Source organism: Equus asinus, chromosome 17 (genome assembly GCF_041296235.1).
Source record: "Equus asinus isolate D_3611 breed Donkey chromosome 17, EquAss-T2T_v2, whole genome shotgun sequence".
NCBI lineage: Eukaryota > Metazoa > Chordata > Mammalia > Perissodactyla > Equidae > Equus > Equus asinus.
Genome location: NC_091806.1, coordinates 45,903,546 through 45,913,386, shown reverse-complemented (window position 1 = coordinate 45,913,386; position 9,841 = coordinate 45,903,546). Strand labels below are relative to the sequence as shown.

General features: G+C 56.5%; 1 protein-coding gene across 6 annotated transcripts in view; it reads left to right on the top strand.

Annotated features, from left to right (window-relative positions):
• Positions 1-594: 594 nt before the first annotated feature.
• Positions 595-9,841, top strand: part of CPT1A (carnitine palmitoyltransferase 1A) — a 63,881-nt gene continuing 54,634 nt past the window's right edge. The window contains exon 1 of one of the 6 annotated variants that reach the window (XM_070488327.1): positions 595-671. In XM_070488327.1, coding sequence (XP_070344428.1) covers positions 616-671 — 56 coding nt within the window. In that variant the 5' untranslated portion in view covers positions 595-615. Of the gene's footprint in view, positions 672-1,499; positions 1,660-1,698; positions 2,071-2,381; positions 2,454-3,921; positions 4,006-7,647; positions 7,804-9,841 lie in introns of those variants that run through there. The other 5 variants (XM_044761967.2, XM_044761968.2, XM_070488328.1 and 2 more) reach the window with 5 other exon arrangements.

Sequence of the window (9,841 nt, the reverse complement as noted above, 5' to 3'; positions counted from 1 at the left end):
AAAAAAAGCATACCTTGAAAAAAAGAAATGCAAATCAAATATGGAGCGACCTCTCCCCGCCTTTTGGGATTGGCAAAGATGAAAAGAACCGAGATGACAGCCAGCGTGGGTGAGCTCCTGGAGACAAGGCTACACTCCTAGGCGCCCGGGGGAGTGGACACTAGTAAGCTTTCCCAGAGGGCAGCTTGGCAGGTGGCACCAAGATGTCACATGAGCCTGTCCTATGAACAGGTCGCTTCACTTCGAGGTATCTGCAGAGAGAAACAGGGGCTCAAAGACCCGCGTCGACGGCCAGTGCAGCTTTATTTGTACCTGCGATGGCCAAAAAGGGGTGCCCGTGTCCATAGGGCGGTTAACTGCTGTGAAAGACGAGGTCATCTCTGGGCCTCCAGAGGGAACTCTGCCCACCACATCCGCCGAGTGAAAATGAGAGTGATACCGGCCGGTCACTCTTGACACGGGGCCTGTGACTTCATCTAAGGCAGCCTGGAGAGTGTGCACCGACATTTAAGCGTAGCAGTAGCGGCAGGGGTGGGGGCGGGAACAAGAGGGAGCTTTCATTTTCTCTTCCGAATCCTTCTGCGCCGCCACCGACTGATACCGACAGAAAGCCAGATGCCAGCACGGAGTTTCCGTAGCCGAAAGGAGCGACTGACCTTTAGGAGATCCGGGTGCTTGTTCATAAAATGGGTGCATTTATGGAGCACCTGCTGTATGCAGGGCCGCCAGCCCTGGCCTGGGGAGAATTTCGGGCAAAGAGAGGGGAGGGGCGGCTCCCCCGGCTGGAAGCGCACCGGTCGCTCTGCCCCCGAGCCCCCCAGGACTAGACCCCCGGGATGGGCGCCTGCGCAGTTTCCACTCCGGCCCCTCTCCGGAGCCCAGCGACTGGCACATGGGTCTCTCGGCGGTCCCCACCTCCAGCCATTCCTTCCCTGACACCTCCTATGCCTTAGGCGCCTGCTTAATTAGTCCACGACATCTACCAAAGCTCCGAAAAAGGGGCATTTTTACCCCAGTTAGACGAGGAGGCGGCTCAGAAAGGCCCCCGGAACTGCCATTAGCGTGTTGGCCTCCGGATCGCATCAGCTGTCACAGGGGGACGAGGTCTGATGTGGAGTCGCCCTGGGCCCAGTGTCACATCCATCCTCTCAGCTGTGTGGTCCTGGGCACGTTAGGGACCCTTTCTCCGCCCAGGGGGGCCGTGGGAACTGTAAGGGGTTAACGCCGCTCAAGAGCGAGTGTGACCCAGGTCAGCACCTCGCCGAGCGCTCGGACGGGCCCGGCCCTAACGAGGTGGCCCATGTCTCGGATGGGGAAACAGGATGGTGAGGAATCGCGCCCTAGGCTCCATCCCGACGGAGGCGGCGGCGGCGTCCACGCGCGCCAGCCGGTCTCCGCACCTGACACGCTCCCCGGGGGCCCCGCCCCGCCGCCCCGCCCCCGGTCCCCTGCCCCGCCCCGGTCCCCCCCTCCGCCCAGTCCCGCCGCGCGCCCCGAGTCACCGCCCGCGTCCGAGCCCCGCGCGCCTCAGCCAATCGGCGGCGCCCGGCGGCCGGTGCACCCGGCCTCGCCCGCGGGCCGCCCACCCCCGGCGCCCGCCCGCCGCTCGCTCACTCCGCCGCCGCCGCCGCCGCCGCCGCGCGTCCGTCCGCCGACTCCGTAAGGCCGGGGCGAGGCCGCGCGCCGCGGGGAGGAAGGGGAGCGCGCCCTGCGGGCTGCGGCGGGCTCCGGGGCGGGAGGGGCGCGGGGGCTGCCGAGGCGGGGGTTCCGAGGGGCACCCGCAGCAGCCCCCTCGGACGGCGGAGTTGGGAGAGAGCCCGAAACGGAGGGGATGGGGAATCCTGACCCCCCGCAGTGGGTTGTGTGGGGGGTCCGCCCGGAGGTCGGTCTGCCCGCGGGCGGGTCCAGTCAGGCAGCGGGAAGGGATGCTCAACCCACCGGATTTGGCAGGACGCCCCGGGCCCGGGGCCTGTAGGAGTACCGGCTCCCTTCCCCGCCCCATCTCATCCCCACTTCCAGGAGTGGATCGGGCCTGGGGGTCCGCCGCAGAGTCAGTCGGCGCGCGAACAGGTACAGTGCGGGAGCTGCGGGGATGCTTGGTTCTCCTGCCTTGGCAGGACGCCTCCGGCCTGGGGCCACTAGGGCCGCCGGCTCTCTTTTCTCTTCATCCTACCCCGCTCTGCAGTATTGGGTCTAGGGGTCAGTCCGAGAGTCGGTCAGCCCGCAGGCGAGTCCCATGCGGGAGCCAGAGGGACGCTCGGCCGTCGGGACTCCGCGGGGCGCCGCGGACCCCTCCCCGCGCCTGCCCCCGCAGTGCTGCGGTCCGGACACGCCCTTGGCGTGGAGACTCCTGGCGCGGTCCGAGCGCCCGCCGTGGACCGGATGGGGGTGCCGGCCCGGGGTCTCTGCTGGCGAGCGCTCCCCATGCCCCGGTGCGGCGCTCATCAGGGCAGGTAGGCGCGGAGAGTCCGCCCAAGGTCGCGCCGGGCCACGGAGCTGCGGCGCCGGAGGGGGTATGGGGGTGGGGGGCGTCATGTGACCAAATCCGGGCGAACTTGGTGTGCGAGTCTGGACGGCGCGGTCAGGTCGTCCGAGCGGCCGGGGCACCGACGCGGGCATCCCCTGACCCAACTCCCTCGGCGAGCCGACAGCCAGTTCTTTCGTTTTCTTCGGAAGGGCCGTGGGTCAGCGTGTTTGTAATGTAAATCGGGGGCTGGCTTTCCTTACAGCCGAAGGGGACAAAGATGAGGGCTGGTTTCCTTTTTTCACTCCAGGAGTTAAAAAAAAATCCCAAGTAATTAACCAGGTTAATACTCCCAACTCGGGACAGACTTTGTATTTTGTTACACAATTTTCTTGCACAGGCGTCCTGTTTCTGGTCAGTCCAGATATTCAAGCGTGTTTCTTTCCTCGTGAACCACAAACCAAATGAATAAAAAATGGCCGAACTCGCTGGTCTTGGATTGACGCCAGCCAGCATCCCCCCTCCCCCACCCCAAAGTATTTAAGGTGACTCGCACTGAGTGGGGCGTAAGTATAAGGACATTACTGTTGCTGATATGCTTATCGTTGAGGTGAAGGAGTGCCTAGCTAAGTCATCTGGGACCATGGTGTCTGGTGGGAACTGAATGCAGCATCGAGAGGCAGGGTTTTGGGTGGTTTGGCTTCGGTGTGCCCGGGGGCTCTTCTCGCACCTAAATGACTGGTTTCCTTCCAAGGAAATGTTGCTAGACCTGACCTTGCACGTTGAACTCCATCTGAACAGCTGATGGAATCAGACAGCAAAAAGGGCCATCTTCAGGAGTGCGCGTGTGTGCATCCGAGTGGCAGCCATCAGCATCACGCCCAGGCCAAAATAACTTTTCGAGTTTGTACTGAAAACAAGCGGAGGCGAAGGGGAGAACCTGGCGTCCCTGCCGCCCTTGGCCCCGACCCCGCGGTCACCGAGCGGTCAAGCCTCAGTCTCCGGGGAGCCCTGGGGCCCGAGCCCGCGCTTGGGCAACCCTGGCCTCGCCTGCCCATTCATAGAAACACCGTTAATGCTTCCTCGGGCTGCGCAGCGAGCCCTTTCCAGACGCGCTCTGGGCTCGCGGGGGCGGAGTGCCGCGTTCCTGGCGTGGAATGTCCTCAGGCGCCCTCTGCTCTTAAGTGTCCCCAAGGTTGGCCACGCAGGGCTCGGCCTTCCCCAGGAACAGGCACCGTGTTTCGCCCGCTGACGCCGGGGTGGCAGGGCCGGCGACGCGCCAGCTCGCTCCGGAAGGTCTCTCCGGGCACTGCCGGTGGAACAGGATCTGAGCGCCCGGGACGCGCCAGGCCGGGGGCGGGGCTCGCCGTAACCTTTCCCCTACTTTTCTCGGGCGTCACGTGACGCCCGCGGGGGGAGGCGCGGGGCGGGGGCGGGGGCGGGGCGTGCCGGCCGCAGTTGCTGGCGGTGGCCCAGGGGACAGGACGAGTTCCGAGCGAACAATGAAAAGAGGCAGCCTGAAGTCGAAAGGCGGCGCGGAGGTGGGAGGGCAAGAACGCGCACCCGTTCCGGGGCTGCTTCTGCAGTTTGATCCGGTGCATTTTTTCCTTTGTTGGAAAAAGTGTTTAGTCACTCTGCATGGTGGTTATTGGCAGGCCAGAGCTGTGCTGCCGGTGGAAGCCTGAAATTGAATTCCAGAAGAATTGGTGCTTTTCAGAATAGAATTGTGGTTCAGGCTTGTGTGTTTCGGAGATTCCGTGTCTCATGCTTGCACGGGGCCTCTACGTTCTTTGAATGGCTTGAGCCAGTCCTGAGCCTTTCCTGCGAGGACTTTTCTGTTCCCCAATAAATACAGGCGCATGGTGCAAACGGAAACGGGGGGAGAGTGCATACAGGGGTGCAGAGGTGACCTCCTCACTCAGTTTCCCTCTGCGGAAGCCAGCACTATTAGTAGCTTCTTCGATGGTTCTAGAAATAGCCTAGGATGAACAGGGCATGTTTTAAAAAGAATCTGTAAGGGATGTTTTGTGCTTGTTGATTTCCGATTATTTTGTTTCCGGTTGATGAACTTCACCTTTTACTGCTAGCAAACATCAGGTGGACGTTAGGTTTCCCGCTGGTCCTGGGCTGAGACCAACTTGACCTTTCTGGCTAAGGTCCCCGGGAGCCTCAGTTCTGTGGAAAATCCCCCCTTTACTTTTGTGTGGGTTGTTTTTTTGTTTGTTTGTTTGTTTTTTAAAGATTTTATTTTTTCCTTTTTCTCCCCAAAGCCCCCCAGCACATAGTTGTATATTCTTCGTTGTGGGTCCTTGTAGTTGTGGCATGTGGGACGCTGCCTCAGCGTGGTTTGATGAGCAGTGCTGTGTCCATGCCCAGGATTCGAACCAACGAAACGCTGGGCCGCCTGCAGCGGAGCACGGGAACTTAACCACTCGGCCACGGGGCCAGCCCCTATGTGGGTTGTTTTTACGCCCAGGAATGTTCTTGGAAGTTAATAATTGAAAGAAGTTGTGCTGCCAAGTGAGGTTTGCGTCTCCAGGGTGTAGAGTAAGGTAGTCGCCCTGTGGAGGGTCGGGAAATAGGGCGGCTGCTCTTCTGCTTCCCAAGAATGATCAGCCCATTGGAGGACTCCGAGTTCTTTGCTTAAAAAGGGATCTTCCATACCCTTTTTTTTTTTTTTGAGGAAGATTAGCCGTGAGCTAACTACTGCCAATCCTCCTCTTTTTGCTGAGGAAGACTGGCCCTGAGCTGACATCCGTGCCCGTCTTTCTCTACTTTATATGTGGGACGCCTGCCACAGCATGGCTTTTGCCAAGCAGTGCCATGTCCACACCCGGGATCCGAACCGGCAAACCCCGGGCCGCCGAGAAGCGGAATATGCGAACTTAACCGCTGCACCACCGGGCCACCCCTTCCATACTCTTGATACGGCACCCATCCCAGGAAACTAAATCTAGATTCTTCCCAGCTGTCCCCTAAGCCTCACTGGCTACTTCTGCTTCCTAAATGGCTCTTAAACTCACCTTCCTCCCCATTTCTGTGAGCTGGAGTAGGCATTCGGATGTCTGTTGAATGAGCAACAGGAAGTTTGAACGCCCTTTCTCGCCTGGACTGCTGCTGCTTTGGGGTGGGGGTGGGGGGGGTCCTTCGGGGCATGGGGAGTTCCTGGGAAGGAAGCACGGAGCAGAGGGAGCTGCTGGGTCCTTCCTCTCTGTGCACCTTGCTTCACCTTATAGCTGTGGTCAAGGACTTCTGGAGTGGACACCGGCAAGCTCATTCCTTCCCCAGGTCAAGGGGTCAGTGGCCCCTTCTCCCACCAGTCCTGCCTTCCTCTTCCATGGCTCTTGATCCCCAGCACAGCGTTCAGCACGTTGTGTTATTTTTTATCTTTTTGAGGAAGATTAGCCCTGAGCTAAGTGCTACCAGTCCTCTTTTTGCTGAGGAGGACTGGCCCTGAGCTAACATCCGTACCCATCTGCCTCTACTTTATACGTGGGACGCCTACCACGGCATGGCTTTTGCCAAGCGGTGCCGTGTCCACACCCAGGATCCGAACCAGCGAACCCTGGGCCACCGAAGCAGAACACATGCACTTCACCGCTGCGCCACCGGGCCAGCCCCAGCACGTTGTGTTATGACACCTTGGTAAGGGGTATGCTCCATGAGGAGAGAGTCATTGGGTGTCTGAGGGGTCAAGTTAAGAGATTAATTCTCTCTTTAGAATTCTCCTTTTCTGTTAAAAATAACATGTATTAAAAGCAAGCACAAAATAACCTTGCTTTTGAGAAATTGTCATATGCTCCAACTCAGACGTTGCTTTCTGTGGAATAATTCTTCATTTATAAAATTATGCATTTATCACTGGTTTTTCCCGAGTGTCAGCTCTATGGTCCTTAAAAAGATCTAACGCGCAGAGTTTTGGTTTTTCAAACAGACCCTGTTGTGCGATGTGAGGCACAATAAGGTATGTTCAAAATAAGTCAGCCACGCTGCTGAGAGTTAAGTGTCAGAGACAACTGGCCAGGGTATCAGATGCTGGCGAGGGGCAGTGGAAAGAGGAAGGATGGAGACCCACGTTCTTGGAGGACCATCTGGCAGCAGGTGGCTGAGGTTGGGAGGGTAAAAAGAACGTGTTCCTGCGTTAAATAAAGCCGTGCCGCGTTGTGGGGCCTGTCATGAGCTCTCCTTCAATTGACGTGAGGGCCGGGTATCATGCATACTTTATCTGCCGGGAAACAGGTCCTACAAAAGCTGGTGACATTTGCTCAAGGCCTTGCACACGTCTGAGAAAGCGGCAGAGCTGGAATTCGAACCCGGATCTGTGTTCTCCAAAGCTTGTGCTCCCTCCCTTTTCCAGGCTGCTTCTCAGACATGGCGCAGGCCGCGGGCCTGGGTGTTCCCATCACCTCCACGCCTGCTGGATGTCGTTGGGCTGAATCCACCGGGCACATTTCTGGGTCTCCATTTCCTCTTTTGTAAGGCGGTGTCTCTGATGTCTGTTCTGCCTCACAGGGGTTTTAGGAGGATCCAGCAAGAGGCCAGATGTGAGAATAGTTTTGAGGGTGTGAAACGAATAGAGGTTCTGACAAACACTGCCGTGGCTGCAGGTGGGTTTTATGGGGACGAGTGGGTTCGGCAGTCCCCGAATTGGAATATGTGGTTTGACGAGCTCATTTGCACTTCTGGCTGCAAAGGTGAAGAGCGTGCGTGGGAGATACAGGGCACCCACCCGTGGTTTTAGGACCGTCTGTGGGAACAGCATCCTGGTACGAGGGAAGGGTCCGGGATCTCTGGGGTGGATGCATGCGTCTCCCAGCAGTCCTCTCTTGTTCCCTGGAGGCAGGTCCTTCTGGGACCGCGTCCAGAGAAAACACCAGAATAGATAGTGCAGCTAATCGGGGCCTGCCAAGACGTTCTGTATTTTCTTTGCAAAAATCTGACCCTCAATGACCTTTCCCCCAGTTCTTTTTCTTGCTAGGATCGCATTTCTCTGTATTTATCTATTAGCCATTACTTGTTGACGTGGTGCGCTGTAAGGGTGACATTTGAATTTGCTTTATTTTTACAGTACCTGGGTAGGCAGAAGCTGTGTTGTTTTTTGCAAGCTGTAGAAGAAAAGTGTAATGCTTCAGAATTCACTGAATGACCTGCCTTGACTGAGCACATTGACCCTGTACACCTGAATGGTTTGTTACGATAGACTTCACCGCACGAAGTTCACCGTGGGCCGGTTTCAATCATGCAAAGATTGAATGTGCAGTCATGCATTCAAGATCCAGCCCTTCGTAAATGAAGGTTCCTGTGCTTTTCTTGTACGTGAAGCCCTCGCAGAAACATAAGTGAATTTTTCTTTTTTCTTTTTTTTTTGAGGAAGTGTAGCCCTGAGCTAACATTTGCCGCCAATCCTCCTCTTTTTGCTGAGGAAGACTGGCCCTGAGCTAACATCCATGCCCATCTTCCTCTAATTTATATGTGGGACGCCTACCATAACATGGCTTTTGCCAAGTGGTGCCACGTCCGCACCCGGGATCCAAACTGGCGAACCCCGGTCGAAGTGGAACGCGTGCACTTAACCGCTGTGCCACTGGGCCGGCCCCATAAAGTGAGTTTTGACTGGCACAGTTTCACTTCTAAGGTGCCTCCTGAGGTTAGGGAAATAGTAATTTGTATTTGCATACATGCTTACTGGCGAAACACACAATTGTGCTGAAAAAGAGCACAATTACAGAGAATCATGTCTGCAAGTGAGTAAGGATGTGGCTCGGACAAAGAGGGTGTGTGCCTCGCGGGGGTGGAGAGGAGCTGTTTCTGCTTCCCATTCTTGCCAGGTTTTGCCTGCACTGAAGTTCTCACCCGAACCAGCAGCATAATGGCAGGAATACTAAGTGCCAAAGCACAGTGGGGGACCTGAGAAGAGTCAGGAACCTTGCCACACATGCAGGTCTCAGGGAAACCCCTGGGCTGGTGATGCCCTTCCGGAACTTTCCTAATGCTTTGCTTTCAGTTCCCGGGATGGCAGCGCTGAGGCCAGCCTGGGTGCCACCTTGATAGTCACTCATGGCGGAAATGTGGTTTCCCCAAGGTGGAGCCAGTCCTGGAGAACAACGCTGGCTTTGTTTAGCCAAGCAGCACTCTCCCAGGTGTCGGTCACCAGACTGGAAGAGTATGTTGTAGATGATAAGATAACTTTTTCACCCTCCGCTAAAGATGCTGCTGCACATTCTCTGCCTGCTGCGGTGTCTTCACTCCAGACTTTTTCCAGGAGCGGCGCCCCGCTGTCATCCAGACTCGCTCTTTCTCCCCGATGACAGATCCAGCCTGTGCTCCTGGAGACCCTGCCTGCTAGTCCAGCTGCGCTAAGCTGTGGCTTCCTGCGGGCGCCCTTTTCTCAGAGGATTTCGAGCACAGTTGTTGACCGCTAGATGAGATGGGCCGCTGGTGGCTGCGTTTTAATAGCGGGCAGGGCCAGCTCCTGTATGCGACTGAATTGTGCAATTCTGGCGGGAAGACTGGGTCGCGCGAATAATTTTAGAGTTGGCACCCGTCGTGTTTGTAGTTACTATAGTTTTATTGCCGGCAGCAGTCACATCCTTTTGGTTACAACGGGGTGACCTAATTTTACATCTGTGATGCAACTGTAGGAATCTTAAGTGGAACTTTTCGCCGAATACTTAACCACTTCACTTGATAAGTAAGAACGTGAGTGCCTGCCGAGTTGGAGCTGGGGCCGGCCCCCAGTGCTGCTGTTTGCAGGCTGTGACCTTGGGGCAAATTCCTTGACATCCAAGCCTTGGTCTTCTCATCAGTAAATGGAGATAGCAATAGTCCCCGTTTCCTAGGGTTCTAGTGGAAATGAAATGGGTTAATGAAGGTGAAATCCGGATCACATTGTCGGGCATATGCCAGAGACTGGTGGAAGGAGGAGTTTGTACCTTGGTTGTTAGTAGCACAGACATTCATCTGTGTGCCTTATGTATCCATCTGTCTGTCTCCCCACCCACCTACCTACACATGTATCTACCTGCTCACCTATGGATCTCTCTACTTATCTATTGATTTCAAGCCTATGGTGAGAGAATTCTTACAGGCACGTAATTTGGTTCCATATCTTGGTTGCCCTAAAGACCGTTTTGGTCTGCTGTCACATGGCAAGCTTTATTGTTTGTTGTATATTATGGAAGTGATTTCCACATCTCAGTTCCCCCCAGGGCTTGTTTTGAAAGCTGCGCTGCTCTTTGTGTCATGATGACCTTTCATCTCCTCTCCTTAGCCTGCCACCTGTCGCCAAACCTGGGTGGCCGGGAGGGATGGGGGGTGGGGGGATACCGCACTGCAGGAGGGCAGTGCGGCCCCTGTTGGCGAGAGGACAGGGTCTTC